The sequence below is a fragment of the Pan troglodytes genome, chromosome 5 (genome assembly GCF_028858775.2).
Source record: "Pan troglodytes isolate AG18354 chromosome 5, NHGRI_mPanTro3-v2.0_pri, whole genome shotgun sequence".
NCBI classification, from domain to species: domain Eukaryota; kingdom Metazoa; phylum Chordata; class Mammalia; order Primates; family Hominidae; genus Pan; species Pan troglodytes.
Genome location: NC_072403.2, coordinates 150173406 through 150190470, shown reverse-complemented (window position 1 = coordinate 150190470; position 17065 = coordinate 150173406). Strand labels below are relative to the sequence as shown.

Below are 17065 nucleotides of genomic sequence, written 5' to 3'. Positions count from 1 at the left end.
AATGAAAGATGAAGGTACAACAAGTAGTCTCATCTCATCTCAAATGGCTAATATTTTGGTGGCCAATGAAAGATGTAAAACAACTGGCAAGCAAACAACTATTCAAAAATCTGTAAGCCAGGAGCCAAGGCCGTAAAGGAGCTGACATGGAAACGTCTCATTAAAACGATATGGATGGAAGAAATTCAAACACTACATACTTAAATTTAAAATCACCTTCAGTACAAGTCAAAGGGTCAACATGATACAAATGATCATCCATAGAATCAATGTTTCTAAATACAAAGACAAGAAGCTTAGATTTATCTCACTGTTCCATAGAACTTATACATTCATTGTCTTCTAGCTTGTAAAAACCAATTGTTGGTATAATAAAACTGGAAACTGGGAAGATTGAGCAAGACTGCTGTATAGAATCCAATCCCAAGTCATCTGCCCAAGGGTAGATTCAGTTTTTCTCTAGCGTTTGATAAGTCAGGCTGATCTTAAAGGTAGAAGTTGGAAATTTTTTCAAGGCAGTGGTTCTCAAAGCATAGTTCCCAAAACAGCAGTGTTGGCCTCACCTATAAACTTGTTAGAAATGCAAATTTCCTGATTTACTTAACTGGGAACTCTGACCATGAGCCCAGCAATCTGTGTCTTATTTTTAAAAAAGGCCCTCCAGGTGATGCTGATGTGTACTAAAGTTTGAGAACCACTGTTCTAAAGACAAAAGATACTAGACAACCACTGGTTAAACCTTCAGGATAGGAATCAACAGTACGAACAGTTCTTGGTGGTTGAAAAGGATGGAAGGACCATAATTAGATGGGATTCACCAGCAGTGGAGTGCTGTTTTGTCACTAAAGTGGTCAGCCACTCTCTCCTCCCTGGTACCCCTTTGTAGTATTGTACAAAGATACAGAGAAAAGGTTCTGTATGGTGCTAGTGGTGTGGTAGTGGCTTCTCTTCAATGATGGAGTGGTACCACAATTTATAAAGAAACCGATGATCTCAGGAGATATTTTTGGTCTGTCTTCCCTGAAATAAGAATTGTGTTTTGGAAATCTAAAGGGTGTTCTGTTCCAAAATCTTAAGTTATTAGTTATTTCCACATCAAATAGCAAACACTACAATACAGCCAGGGAAAGAGGATCTTCCAAACAAAAAAGGTATGTTTTCTAGATTGTTCCACTACTAAATGAGAACTTTTTTTTTTGAGGCATAATTATAAATCAAGTTCTTAATCAATTTTACAAATCTTTCCCAGTGACAAGCTCATATTTCCAATAAAAAGTGCTCTTTTGCTTTCCTAAGGCCACACTAAATCTCCCTGGGGTCACCTAAGTGGTGCCCAAGCATATTGAAGTTTTGTCATCTGCTTACTGCAAGACTCTGGATTTTCCTTCTGCCTGTTTCCTTGTCTGTAAAACAAGTGGAAATGTGTAGATGTTATGGTACATGGTTACTATGGATGTCGACCTGATGCCCTTAGCACCTGGCTCTTCAAGAAATCCTGTCCAACCAGCTGCTTCCTCTTCAGAGAATGTACATTTTGAAAAATGGTTATCCATTATTTTGCATATTCCCAAACTTTGTGCTACTAATTTAGTACCATGTATTTCCCAGAGAAGCAAGTAAAGAGGCACTGTTGGCTACAGGGCACTTTATTCTGAGTTGATTAAATGATATTTGAAAAAGGTTTACAAATTGTGCATGCCGTTCCAGACACACACTGCCATGTTCTTCTGTGTTAATAGCTGGCCATGAATAGTATTATTCCATCATTTCCACCTAATTCAGTGAGTTTTCTAAAGTAACACTGAATGTCTGCTTGAAGACTAAAGTTTAGATTTTGGTTTTATTTTCAAACACTTGAAATGTGTTACATGTGATTTTTTTATGTATAAACATGATTCATTTTCTTTTTTCAACTTTATTTTTAAAAACCTCCATAACATCCCAGACAGATCTGAGATGTCAAATAGTCTTATTTTCATGGCCTCATTCCTTGAAACTTTTTTTCATACTAGAGTGCTTACTCTATGGACTTAGAGCATGTTGTCAGAGAGAGAGTATGGCCCTTGAATTCAGAAACACCTCTTTTGCAACCAACTTTGCCTTTTACTTGTTATCTTGGGTAAATTTCTTAACCTCTCTGGGTCTGTGTTCTCCTCTGAAAAAATGAGGAACACAACACTTGTCTCACAAGGTTGTTGTGAGGCCTACGTGTGATAATACAGGTAAGGGTTTGCAATCACAGTGACATTCACCACTCGCCTCCTCCCTGCTATTTGTAACCTCTTGCTATTACTATCAAAGGTCTTCATTCTGTTTAGCTTGATGGGACTGATACTAATGGATTTTCCTTTCTGAGAAAACTTTCCTGTATAAGCAGTACTGTGATGAATCTGGCAAAGTCAAGGGTATCTATTATATAACTGCATTACCGTCTCACAGCGAAGGCTACTTGACTCTCAACTCACTCTGTATAAGCCTCATTTTAAAACAACAAGGACAAAAAGCCTAATGATCATTGTACAAATATGTTTCAATTTCAAGGTACTTCTGAATTATATTCACATTTTTGTCATGTTTGATTTAAAAATTTTATTTTTATTTACTTGAGACAAAGTCTCACTTTGTCACCCATGCTGGAGTACAATCTTGGCTGACTGCAATCCCCACCTCCCAGGTTCAAGCAATTCTCCTGCCTCAGCTTCCCGAGTAGCTGGGATTACAGGCAGCTGCCACCATGCCCGGCTAATTTTGTATTTTTAGTAGAGACGGGGTTTCACCACGTTGGTCAGGTTGGTCTCGAACTCCTGACCTCAAGAGATCCACCCGCCTTAGCCTCCCAAAGTGCTTGAGATTACAGGAATGAGCCACCACGCCTGATTTAAAGTATTTTAATGTGAGCTGTTAAGTATGTTAGCATCTGCCTGGGTTCTTATTGGTCAGTCATTACATAGACCCCAAATCATAAAGGTGTTCTAGTTTTATATCTATGAGGAAGGCTGGAAAATTACCACAAGGGGAGAGAGAGAATGTGGTGTAAAAAGGCAGCCTAACTAACTATTTTTAAAAGCAGATCAGGAGATACAGGAGCTAGGTGAGATGCTATGGACAGTGCATGAGGTTCAATTGTGAAAACCGATGTCCTCATTAATGACAGAGAGAACTCTGTCCCTCCATATACTTGGCTGGGCCATCATCAGTCCAGGGTCTCTTATACTTGGAGTTTTCCAGATGTTTGTTTCATGAAGCACACTTTACCAAAATTTAGGAAAAGAAGAGAAAGATCTCAACTTTAAGGTAATATACTTTTGGCTATAAATACAGGCAACTAAAAACAATGTATAAACTCTGATTCTGCTTAGGTCTGTAAATACATGCTAATAACTGTTCTTAACTTTAAAAGGCTGCCTTGAATTTTGTCTTACTGTTGCTGCAAAAGAGACTGTGAGGAGAGAAACACCTGACACTTTCAGAGACTGGGAGGGAGTGAAACAAAGTTGGTGGGGGGGTGGGCAGCTGAGTCACAGGAACAGGGCAAGAGACTGAGCTGGGCAGCCTGGGAAGGTGCCACTCCCCTCTCAGTGTTCTTCATCTCCTCCCTTTCTTTTCCACCTGCTGGGAAGAATCACCTGAAGGCCTACTCATTAGAGACTACTTTGCATCAAGCTGCAAATACCTCTGAGAAGTACTGCTGTCACTCAGTGATGGTTCTGGTTGAAATCTGATGTCAGTGTGGATGTCCGGTAACTCGAGTGCAGAGTATGTTAGGACTGAGTTACAGAGAAGACAATGGGAAGGTACCAAAACACTCTTAAAAAATTGTAGGTCAAGAGCTCTGTACACCTACTCATCCTTTTATTCTTGGGACCCATAATCAGGCTAGAACTAGAACAGTGTTTGGACACAGTACAGGGTAAACTTATGTTCAAGAATTTTGGATCCCATAATAGAGCATCGGGGAGATGCTGATTTCCAAACAACTAACATACTTTGGGATACAGTATTCACTTTTTTTTTTTTTTTAGATGGAGTTTCACTCTTGTCACCCAGTCTGGCGTGCAATGGTGCAATCTTGGCTCACTGCAACGTCCACCTCCTGGGTTCGAGCGATTCTCCTGTCTCGGCCTCCTAAGTAGCTGGGATTACAGGTGCATCCTACCACACCTGGCTAATTTTTTTATTTTTAGTAGAGACGAGGTTTCACCATGTTGTCCAGCCTGGTCTCAAACTCCTGACTGCAGGTTATCCGCCCACCTTGGCCTCCCAAAGTAAGTGCTGGGATTACAGGCGTGAGCCACCGTGCCCAGCTGGTATTCTCAAATTGAGACAGTTTCCTTTGAGTTTTTCTACTTTATAAAAAGTTGCTATGTATAAATACTGTAATTCTAGCCTCTGCTTTACTGAAGCCTTTTCCCCCAGTAAACTGTGGAGTACTCACAGGTTCACAAAGAAGAACTGAACCTCAGGTAAGCTATAAAAAGAAACAAAGCAACTGTGGTGTTACTTCTGTTGGAAAATTAAAAAAAAAGCAGTTATCCAACTTTCAATTCCATTTATAAAATGTAAAAATTCAAAAGTATACAACATAGTTCACTGATATCCCAACAATTCATTGCCTTTTAAAATCAAATAGCTGATTACCTGTTTCTAAACTTGAATTATTGTCTAGTGAGTAAAAACTGAAGGCAAACAGAGTGTTTTGTGGAACTGGGAAAAAAATGGATTCTGTGGTGATCTCTAGATGGTACACTGAATGATAAGGGTGTTTTTTTCAGATCACCTAAAGAAGTCAGAACACTGCCTTCCTCTTAACCTCTAAGGTAGTTCCATATTTCTCAAGGAGGGCAAAGTTTACAAATACCCCTTTAAATCCTTATATTTCAATACTGTAGAATTTGTGTCTTATATTTAAAGGGTGACTTATTCATTATGAATGGGGCTGGGAGATTATAATGTATGCCTTAAATAACTCTGCTCTGTAGAATGTGTGTAAGTAAGCTTGATTGAGGAGTTTTCAATCATTAGGATAATGTAAGAAATATAAAAATACTGTAAATAATAAGATAAAGCTTTCAAACGTATTTTCTAGTAATACTTAGAAATATCCACCTGAAATATTGGTCTGAATGCAAAGACATCAAACATAGGGTAACTTTACTTGGTAGATAGGAGAAATATTTTAAATCGACAAAATTTTCTAAATTTCAGTGTCTTTCTCCATTACTTTTCATTTTGAGACTAGAGCTTGTGTAACTGACACGATAATTTTGCAAGATTGTTGTATTATATTTTAAGATTGAAAATGATTTCATCATAATCCATCCCCACCCCACACTCCCTGCTCCCTTCCCTGAGTCCCTTTCCTCCAAGCGTGTTGATATACAATGAGTTGCGTTTTAATGTTTTGTTTTCTTAAAAAAACCAAATGCTATACCTTATGTTCAGACAATTGTGGGGCATAGAAATGGAAGTGCAACAAAGGACTAAGGCACCTTTTTTTCTTTCCTTTCCTTGTTTGCCTTGGGGATGGAAACAAACACCACAAGAACAGCCAAACACCACAAGAACAGCCAGGGTGGCTGGTCGGTCTTACGTCTCTTGACAATCTACGTATCAGCCACTTTCACTGGGTACTCTGTGTCACAGGCTGATAAGCCACAGACTTCAAACCCTGCTAGGAAAGAACTTTCTTCTTTTAGAAATACAGAAATAAAGGTACAACAGTACCTTACATGGGGAAATTGGTAAATACCTGAAAATCTTAATGATTTAGGAATAATTTTGAAGTGTTCTGGATTATTTTACAACAGAAGTCACCTCTTTCTTGATTATGACACCCAAGAATATGTTTTTATAGTTGTCTTCTTCCCAGCCAGACCCATAACCATAAATCTTCCTCCAATTAATAATCCCTGGTACTAGATGTCTGAGTGTTTATCAGCTTGACTTACCAGCAGATATTGCCTTAGGAATTGTATTTATTTTTTAAATGATGGATCAAATGGATCAATATAGTGTTTTCAAATGAGTAATCCTTGAAAATGACCCATTTGGGGACAACACTGTAAGCAAAAGCACTGGGAAATATACTTCAAGAGTTAGAAACATATCAAGGATATAGATTCTTCTATAATAATGTGCAAAATCAGAATATCGTTTGTGTCATCTAGATACAAACCTTAGTATGGCCCCAATGCTGATCAGTGGTTGGAAAGGCTTTTTACATTAGGAAACACTGTTCTCTGAGACAGTAGTTTAAGTGGGGCTAGTGGTGGGGAAAATGCAACAGCTGGATTGGCAGGACTCTAACCCTCACTACTGTTATTTGGTGGGAGAGTAGAACAGAAGTCGGCTACACAATGATGTCATAGACACGGCCCACCCTGCCCAGCCACTCCCTCACAGCCTGGCGAACTCTGATGTCGGTCACGTGACAGGTCAGCTGACTGATGCACGGGAACACTGCGGGCTGGAGGGCCGTGAAGGTCTGGTCTGGGAGAATCTGAATCTGATTGAGAACTGTTAGCACCATGTTGGTCCATGCCTGAGAGAAAAGATTTAAGAAAATCAGTGGCTTTCCCCCCTGGTTTTATTTGAACACTTGAGAGTGGCCCTGCCAATGTGGAAATGGTTTTTTTCCAGGCTTTAGTTGCAATAAATTAGTTTTCACTCATTTAATATGCCTATAATAAATTGTAGGCATATTAATTTATTATGCCTACGTCATAACTTCACATACATAAAGATGGGCAGAGACTCGCCTTATTTGCAGCTTTCACAAACTACTAAACTCTTACTTATTCCTTAGATTTAAAAACAACAACAACAACAAAAAACCTCCCTTGCCTTCTCACAGTGAGATCTCCTCAGGCCGTTAATCTCAAACTCATTTTTTGATGCACCATAGAATTACACTCAAAGCCTCCCTGAAGAATGAGAATTTTTATGTGCACAGGATGGGCTAGAAAAACTTGAGATGAAAACAGTTTAAAAAAAAATTCATTGGCATAACCACACAATATTTACTTTGCTTTTTTCTTTTGTATAATGCTTCATAACTACAGAATTTCTTCAGGGCCATTTTCGAATGACACACTAAGAACTCAATGCTAGTCAAAGCTTACTTGTTTTTAAAGACAGGGTCTCTCTACGTCATCCAAGCTGGAGTGCAGTGGCACCATCTCAGCTCACTGCTACTGCCTCCTGGGATCACACAATCCTCCTTGCTCAGCCTCCCAAGTAGCTGGGATTACAGGCATGTGCCACCTCTCCCAGCTAATTTTTTTTTTTTTGTAGAGATGATGGGTTTTGCCGTGTTGTCCAGACTGAAAAAGCTTACATTTTATAAGCTTTAGCCTCACCTTATTTATACAGGTAAGTTCCTAATTCTCAATAATATACATTACTATGGAGAAAAACAGTTCCTGAAATTACCTGAGAGTAAAATTCCAGCTTCATAATGACATACTGATCCTGGGAGATCCTGCACTTAGGTTCAGGCAGTCCCCTAACTTTGGAGGGAAATCGGTTCATACCCCCTACCTGTTTCTATAAATCTTAGCCTGTGTATGCCTGCTCTGCAAGGGGGGGCCCATCCAGTACTGGAAACCCAGCCTCCCGCCCACCTGCTGTGGCCACAGGGATGTACCTGGATCTGTGCTTCTGCGTCTCTCACCGAGACACTGAGGGAGCTCCCGGTGGAGCCTGAGCGGGGCCTCTTGTCCTGTCGCAGCAGCTCGGGGCCTGCGCTGAAGGAATGCCGCATTTGCCCTTGGTCCATCAAGTGCTGGGGACGCTGAAGCAGCGGGGAGTCCTGGCCCCTGGGACCCAGTGGCTCTCCTTTCTTCTCCACTTTGACCTCTTTGGGGAACGCGGACAGGTTGTGCTGCTGTTTCCTCTTTTTGTATTCGGTCATCAACTTTGAAATGGTCTTGTCGGCTGCCATGGTGTAGATTTTGTTCCCCGCATTCTCCCACCACTCCTTCTTCCGGCTGGGATCCTTCTTCTCCACTTTGGGGCTGGGGGGCAGCAGCAGGTCCCCACCACCGGCCTTCAGGCTCAGGGACTCGCCCATGTGCTCCCGGGACTGGCTTCTGTCATCCTCGGAAGGGGTTTCTTTCCCAGAGAAGCCCCCGGTGGATGGGGTGGATGATTCGGACTGGAAGGAGGGCAGGATGAAGAACGGGTCGCCCTTGAAGATGGGAGGCTCCTCCATACAGTTCTCCAGGTCCAAGTGCATCTGGATGTAGTTGTTGCACAGTTCCATGCACAGCTTGTGCAGCCTCTTGACCAGCCACACCCAATCTGCGTTGCTGACAGGCTGGACGCTGAGCAAGGGCATCCGTGCCCGCCACTGTCTCTTCTCCTTGCCTCTCGGGGGGCTGACCTGGGCGGTTTCCTCAAAGATGTCTTCATCCTCAGATGAACACTGCTGGGAAGAATCCGTGCTTCTCTCGTCGTCCTCAAAAAGGACCTTCTTCACTTGCTCGGCCGTGATGGTTTCTTGATTGGTGAGAACAGCACACACCAGGGCGTGGAAATAAATGTTAAAGCTCATCGCAGACTGGCGGTAGAGGTTGGCGGCGCCCCCGATGCCAGACACTTTCTTCAGCAGGCACTTCAGCCCGGGGCTGGTGTCAAACTCCCTGGCAGTCCTATAAGAGTCCAGCAGCAGGTCGAATATGACTGCCAAGTTCTGCATAGAGATGTATCTGAGGAAGCCAGCCAGCTTGGCTTCTGGCACTTGTATCGTCTTTTCCTCTCCAGGAGAGGGGCCTTTGACAAACTCTTCTAACAAGATGTCATATAAGTTCTGGAGTAACACCTGATGAGACAGCAGGCTCACCACAATTTCCCTGAAAGACACGCTTCAAGTGAAAAGAGAGGGCTCGATTAATGGTTTTCTGCCCTATATCAGGTGTCTCAAAGCAATATAGACGTTACCCATTTCAGAACGATCTATGCAAATTTACAAACTAAACTACCTCTACTCAAATGTCTTCCATGAAAGAAGGCATACTTTTTGGGCATTGTGTGATAACCATTTTAATCACAACTACTGGAGTTCTTGACACTTTAAAAAATTCCTGAAGCTGGGCCGAGCGCGGTGGCTCAAGCCTGTAATCCCAGCACTTTGGAAGGCCGAGGTGGGCGGATCACGAGGTCAGGAGATCGAGACCATCCTGGCTAACATGGTGAAACCCCGTCTCTACTAAAAATACAAAAAATTAGCTGGGCGTGGTGGCGGGCACCTGTAGTCCCAGCTACTAGGGAGGCTGAAGCAGGAGAATGGCATGAACCCGGGAGGTGGAGCTTGCAGTGAGCTGAAATCGCGCCACTGCACTCCAGCCTGGGCAACAGAGCAAGACTCTGTCTCAAAAAGAAAAAAAATTCCCAAAGCTATAGAATATAAGTTATTATGCCAAATTAATAGTTATCAAGATATCACAGATATCAGAGAGTTAACTGTGACATCAAAAGATATCACAGTTGAAGGGGGCTGGGAAGTCTTTTTGCCCTTGGGGACACAGAATATATTTTGGGTTTTCCTATGACCCATCACATGAGGTCAGATGTGGAATTTTCCATTTGTAGTGTCCTGTTGGCACTCAAAAAGTTGGGGTTAGGGATGCTCAACCTGTACTATGTTTGCCAAACTTTTTAATTTGCCAATGTGGTTTTGGTTTACAGTTTCATTTCTTTTCACTGCTCTTATAATTTTATGAAAATAGTTGAGGCCATTATATGGCCAATTAATGCCCCAAACTGGATAATTATAAAATTATGACAACCGTTATTAATTTCAAAGTTCTAGCCATGATGTTAATAACATTTTGCTTTATGTCTATGACTTTGAATGTAAAAATTTGTGTAAGTAGGAAAAGTGCTTTTCTAACAGAAAATGACAAATCCTGCATAAATCTCAATGTTAACTTTGCCCTTTGTGTAGTCCTCACTGAGGGAAAACACATTACTCTCAAGATGAAATGAGTAACAAAGGACCGTCATTCGAAAACAGTAACCTTTTAAAATAAATCGCTTTAACTTTTTTTGTGGTAAAATATACATAAAAGTTACTACTTTAACTTTTTGATATACACAATTCAGTGATATTAAGTATATTCATAATGTTGTGTAACCATCACTGCTATCTATTGCTAAAACTTTCTCATAATTTTTAACAGAAACTTGGTACCCATTAAACAACAACTCTCCATTTTCCCAGCCCCAGCTCCTACTTAAACTACCAGTACACCTGAATACACACTCTTCTGAAAAAGAGGACTCCAAAAGCTTATAACAACTTGGTCCAAAAGCTACCACAGGATGCATACTAAAAAGGGAAATTTTTTACTGATCAAACAAGTCTGTCCCCCTGATAGCTAGAACATCCTCAAGGGACAGGACACTACCTTATTCATCTTCTTGTCCCCAGTAACCAGGAAAATGGTGAGAGTAGCATTCAGTAAGTCTCCAAGTGGAAGAAAGAAAGCAGGCTGGCTCTGAGTGCAGGCTGCCTGAAGGAAATGCTCCCCCTGAGAAATGGTTCTGACATTTGAACCCCACTCCCCTAGGATTCTGGATCCTTGGCAGGAAGCACCACCAGAGGGGTGAGTTTAATCAGTCTGGTGAAGGCATGAAACCCTTCGCTCACAACACTGTTTTTTATTACCTTCCCTGAGAAATGGAAAGCCATTTTCCAGCCAACACCTAAAGTCAGGCCAATGCAAAGCCATGTCTGAATTGTGGAATATCTTCATCCACCGAGATCATTTTTTGGATGCTTTGAGAGCTACAGCTGTTAACTATGCATGTAAAAAAGGACAGCAAATTCCCTTTACCTTAGGTTTGGGTTAAAGGACGCAGTGACAAGAAAACAGAATGGGAGGGAAATAATACTGAAGAGATCAAAGTTTCAGAAAGATAAGTGAAACAATTTTATAGATATGCAATTCTTAATCATCTACGCTGACAGGAGACACAGATCTCAAACAAAGTCAACAAATAACTTTCTAATTCAGCATACCCAAGGGTTTCAAGCTTTTTCTGAGCACACCTTTAAGAAGTCTGCCATCCTCCTGCTGCTTAAGGGCAAAGGAAAGCCAGCCTCCAGACTGGATAATTGAGAGTTAATTGCATAACAAGTGGTTGACTTAAAACATGCTAATATATATCTTAAAATGCTAATTAAGATTATGTGGATTGAGTAAAGCTTGAGGCTATCAATGTCAAGGCTATTAAAACAAACCCAAACAAACCAACCCAGGTTTCTCTATTTAAATGCTGTAATCTGGTTTTAGGATTACATCTAAAGGATGGACCTGGCTAGCATATAATTTTCCACAGGTCTAACTCATCTTCCACTACATCCTATGCTAAACTAAGAATTGCCCCTGCAAATAAGAGTCAAATCTAAGAATGCAAAGCATACAGATTTTGGCTAAGAGCTCTTAAAGAATGTTAAGGAATGTCTTTGGCTCCGTGGGCAGTGGGATTGGTGAAAGAATTTAACATGCTTATTTTGTTTTGCTTAACTGCAGTGAGTGGGTAATTGCCTATTAAAAGTGCTAAGTAAATTTATGAGCCATGCTGGTATATTTTTAAACTGTAACCTTTTAAAACCAATAACATAAGGACATTAGGCTGTTATATGTTTTATTTATAATTTGAATGCAGCCTATTATTCCTTTTTCCTACTTTTACATCAAAAATATTTCAGCAAGAATAATTGGCTGAATGTGAATTAGAAATAGGAAAAAAGGAAGAAAAGAACTGAAATTCTGAAGTAAATCAATGCTTAAAGATGTCAAAGGATTGCACAATCTTTGGTATATAAAATAGATTAAAAATGACCAACCCTTAAAAATTAGTGACTGGTGGTTGAGGGAAACGGGCTAGAATTGGTAGAGTTCTATTCCTGAAGTTGGGTGACAGGTTCACATTTACTTTTTATTCATGCTTCATAACTTCTGAACATTCCACATTTTTTTGGTATGTACCAATAATTGACCCCAAAAATTATTACCTAGAAATTTCACCAAAATGATTGATTGTTATATTAATCAAACTGACCTGCTAACCTGGCAAACTTTTTGTTGGTTGGTTTTTTGAGATGAAATCTTGCTCTGCCATCCAGGCTGGAGTGCAGTGGCGTGATCTCGGCTCACTGCAACCTCTGCCTCCTGGGTTCAAGCGATTCTCCTGCCTCAGCCTTCTGAGTAGCTGGGATTACAGGCATGAGCCAGCACGCCTGGCCCAGCTAACTTTGGACAAATCACCCAGAGGTTGTGAAACGATACCAATTATCTTTGTTTGGGCTGCCGTTAACAAATACCATAGACTGGGTGGCTTACAAACAACAGAAATTGGATTCCTATAGTTCTAGAGGTTGGATGTCTGAGATCAGACCTGGTGAAGGCCCTCTTCCAGAATACAGATGACCATCTTCTCCATGAATCCTCACACGGCAGAAAGAGGGCAAGGGAGCTGTCTCTTAAGGGCAAGATTCCCATTCATGAGGGCTCCACCCTCATGACCAAATTTCCTCCTGAAGGTGCCACTGTCAGGCCTCTGAGCCGAAGCTAAGCCATCATGTCCCCTGTGACCTGCATGTACACATCCAGATGGCTGGTTCCTGCCTTAACTGATGACATTCCACCACAAAAGAAGTGAAAATGGCCTGTTCCTGCCTTAACTATGACATTATCTTGTGAAATTCCTTCTCCTGGCTCATCCTGGCTCAAAAGCTCCCCTACTGAGCACCTTGTGACCCCCACTCCTGCCTGCCAGAGAACAACCCCCCTTTTTCCTTTACCTACCCAAATCCTACAAAACGGCCCCACCCCTATCTCCCTTCACTGACTCTCTTTTCTGACTCAGCCCGCCTGCACCCAGGTGAAATAAACAGCCTTGTTGCTCACACAAAGCCTGTTTGGTGGTCTCTTCACACAGACGTGCATGAAAGCCACCTAACATCACATTGGGGGATAGGCGTAACCACATCAATGTGGGGGGACACATTCTGTCCACTGCAACAACTCTGTCCTTGAAATGGGAAAGGGCAGAGGCCTTATGTTCAACCAAACCCAGTTTGTTTTTTTGTTTGTTTTTTGAGACAGAGTCTCGCTCTATCACCCAGGCTGGAGTGCAGTGGCGTGATCTCAGCTCACTGCAGCCTCCGCCTTCTGGGTTCAAGCGATTCTCCTGCCTCAGTCTCCTGAGTAGCTGGGACTACAGGTGCATGCCATCATGCCTGGCTAATTTTTGTATTTTTAGCAGAGACGGGGTTTCACCATGTTGGCCAGGCTAGTCTGAAACTCCTGACCTCAGGTGATCTGTCTGCCTTGGGTCCTAAAGTGCTTGGATTATAGGCATGAGCCATTGCGCCCAGCCCAGAGCCAGTTTTGATTCTGACTCCACCTCTTTGCAGTTGTGTGTCCCTGGGCAAAGGACCCAAGCCTCTCTGTATGTGCCCTCAGGGGTGAAATGGGAGTAGGAATACCTATCCACTGTGTTTCATATACAGTGCTCAAATACTTAGTATTACTATTAACGTGTCAGAAGTTTAAAAGTGGGAAATGTTGGTCATTGCCTTCATCTTCAAGTCTAGGAACCATATTTTTAAGGGAGGATGATAGTGTTTAAAAAGGGCAAGTTTCTTGGGGCAGAGCATAGACCTTTTTGTCTCCCAATAGCCATCATTGTTCCTGGGGAGGTTTATGTGCTTCCCACTGAAACAATCAGAACCATGCCTCAATTTACTTTTTATTTTTTTAAATTAGGCAAGGTTTTGTTCTGTTGCCCAGGCTGGAGTGCAGTGGCATAATCGTGGCCCCCTACAGCCTTGGCCTCCTGGGCTCTAGTGATCCTCCCACCTCAGCTTCCTGAGTAGCTGGGACTACAGGCATACGCCATCATGCTTGGCTAAATTTTTATTTTTTTACTTTTTTGTAGAGATGGCTCTTACTATGTTACTCAGACTAGTCTCAAACTTCTGAGCTTAAGTGATCCTCCTGCGGTTCTGGGATTACAGTTGTGAACAACCATGCCTGGCCTATTTTTTTTAAGATTATAAGCGTATGACATTATGAGTTGGGCTGTGTTCCCCCAAATTCCTATGTTGAAGTCCTAACCCCTGGTACCTCAGAATGTGACCATATTTGGAGAAGAGGTCTTTTAAGAGGTAATTAAGTGAAAATGAGGTCATGAGGGTTAGTTTTAATTAAATATGACTGGTGTCTCTATAAGAGGAGGAAATTCAGACATAGACCTGTACAGAGGAAGTCCATGTTAAGACACAGGAAGAAAATGGTCATCTACAGGTCAAGGAGATAGACCTCGGAGGAAACCTTCATATCTGACTTCTAGGCACCAGAAATGTGGGATATATGGTTCTGCTGTTTGAGTCACCCAGTCTGTGGTACTTTCTGTGGCAGCCCGGATACCCTAATATGTATGAAATGTAGGTAATTTGGTTACAAGGCTAACAGTTTTATGAAAACCTTTGCTAAATGACTCCACAAATGTTTTCAGTATTTCTGGCCAAAGCTCAGATTACAATGTGTGAGAACTGGAAGTGAATGAACATTCTTATTTATAAGCACCCTATGAGTTGAGATTTAGGTACTTACCTTTTCTTGGTGTGTCCATTTGGTTTTTCATCAGGAGGCAGCTCAATAATGAGCTGGCAGGACTGAGCGTGGTCAAAGTTGTTTGGTGTCTTTGGTGAGCACTGGGTGTCCAGCATAAACACCTGTATGGGGGTGCAAAGGTACATTTCAGAACTCCAGTGTCCTCTGCTTGACCTGTCAGGGATCAGCTGGATGACCCTGGGCAAGTTGAGCCTCATCTATAAAATGAGGATAATGGTTTCCTATTTGATATGTTTGTTGAGAGAGTTAATTGATATGTGTGTATTACATATGCAAAGCATTAGAACAGAGGAGTAAATAATCAGGGTTAGCCGTTGACACTAATACCAGCAATGCTACTAGTTCTACCATGTGACAATTCATTATACCCCAAATAGCAGGTATTGACACTTAATATTAACTACAAGTAAATAAAGAGGGGCTTTGTAAAAGATTATCTCTGATTTTTGAGTCTTTGATATCATATTCAACACAGGGATGAAAAAGGAGTTGGGACTTCTGTCAGGATTACTGATGGTTACTGATAGGGCCACAGTGTTCTACTAGGCATGGCAGATGTGACTAAGAAAATAGTGAGCACTTACTGGATCTCTGACCCAAATGATTTTCTTTTACATGACTTAAAATACTTTCACTACTTTCCTCTGGAAATATTAGAATATATATATTTTTTGAGACAGGGTCTCACTCTGTTGTCCAGGCTGGAGTGCAGTGGTATGATCATGGCTCACTGCAGCCTCAACGTCCCAGGCTCGAGTGATCCTCCCACCTTAAACCCTCGAGTAGCTGGGACCACAGGTGTGCACCACTATGCCCAGCTATTTTTAAAAATTTTTTCCTTTCTTTTTCAAGTTTTAAGTTTGGGGTCCATGTGCAGGATGTACAGGTTTCTTACATAGGTAAACATGTGACATGGTGGCTTACTGCACAAGTCATCCCATCACCCAGGTATTAAGCCTAGCATCCATTAGCTATTCTTGCTGATGCTCTCATGCTCTCCCTCCCCTATTCCCCACAGGTGCCCAGTGTGTGTTGTTCTTTGCCATGTGTCCATGCATTCTCATCAATCAGCTCCCACTTATAAGTGAGAACATGCAGTGTTTGGTTTTCTGTCCCTGCGTTAGTTTGCTGAGGATAATGGCCTCCAACTCCATCCATGTTCCTGCAGAGGACATGATCTCATTCCTTTTTATGACTGCATAGTATTCCGTGCACCACATTTTCTTTATCCAGTTTATCATTTATGGGCATTTGGGTTGATTCCATGTATTTGTTATTGTAAATAGTTCTGCAGTGAACATACATGTGCATGTATCTTTATAAGAGAATGATTTATATTCATTTGGGTATATTATGCCCAGTAATGGGATTGCTGGGTCAAATGATATTTCTGCCTCTGGGTCTTTGAGGAATCACCACACTGTCTTCCACAATGGTTAAACTAATTTATACTCCCGCCAACAGTATAAAAGCGTTACTTTTTCTCTACAACCTCACCAGCACCTATTGTTTTTTGACTTTTTACTAATAGCCATTCTGAGTGAGATGGTATCTCATGGTGGTTTTGATTTGCATTTGTCTAATGCAGTGATGGTGAGCTTTTTTCATATGTTGGCCGCATGTATGTCTTCTTTTGAGAAGTGTCTGTTCAAGTCCTTTACCCACTTTTTAATGGAGTTGTTTTCTCCTTGTAAATTTAAGAGATGGAGTCTTATGGTATTGCCTAGGCTGGTCTTGCACTCCTGGGCTCAAGCAATCCTCCTGCCTTGGCTGCCCAAAGTGCTGGGATTACAGGCATGAGCCACCATGCCCGGCAAGACTAGAATACTTTAAAAATATTTTCTTTCAAAATCTTGTAAGAATTATCAGATTTTTGAATAATGAGTTATTTTAAGAGTGAATACATAAGGAAAATTTGGGATTGAGGAAGAAATAGAGAAGTATTAAGAAGTGAAAGATGGGCCAGGTGCAGTGGCTCATGCCTGTAATCCCAGCACTTTGGGAGGCTGAGGTGGGTGGATGACTTGAGGTCTGGAGTTTGAGACCAGCCTGGCCAACATGGCGAAACTCCGTCTCTGCTAAAAATGCAAAAATTAGCTGGGTGTGGTGGTGCACACCTGTAATCCCAGCTACTCAGGAGGCTGAGGCAGGAGAATCACTTGAACCTGGAGGTAGAAGTTGCTGTGAGCCGAGATCACACCCTGCACTCCAGCCTGGGTGATTGATAGAGCAAGTCTCAAAAAAGAAAAAACAAACAAACAACAACAACAACAAAAACAACAGAAAAACAGAAAAAGAAAGATTCACTAAACAGCTCTTGCTGTTCTTCTCCATTAATGATCTATTTCAGAAGATCCCATTGACTTTTTCATATTTTTGTTGTATGATTGGACAGGGTTGCAGAGACCACTGTGTGC

The 17065-nt window shown here is 41.6% G+C and overlaps 1 protein-coding gene across 3 annotated transcripts in view; it reads right to left on the bottom strand.

Moving 5' to 3' along the window:
- Positions 1–5413: 5413 nt before the first annotated feature.
- The window catches only part of ARFGEF3 (ARFGEF family member 3), a 175941-nt gene continuing 164289 nt past the window's right edge, over positions 5414–17065 (bottom strand). For all 3 annotated transcript variants that reach the window (XM_518767.7, XM_016956383.4, XM_016956384.4), the window contains 3 exons: positions 14628–14749; positions 7646–8864; positions 5414–6541 (listed from right to left, as the gene is read on the bottom strand). In XM_518767.7, the coding sequence (XP_518767.2) occupies positions 6350–6541; positions 7646–8864; positions 14628–14749 (1533 nt within the window). In that variant the 3' untranslated portion in view covers positions 5414–6349. The remainder of the gene's footprint in view (positions 6542–7645; positions 8865–14627; positions 14750–17065) is intronic.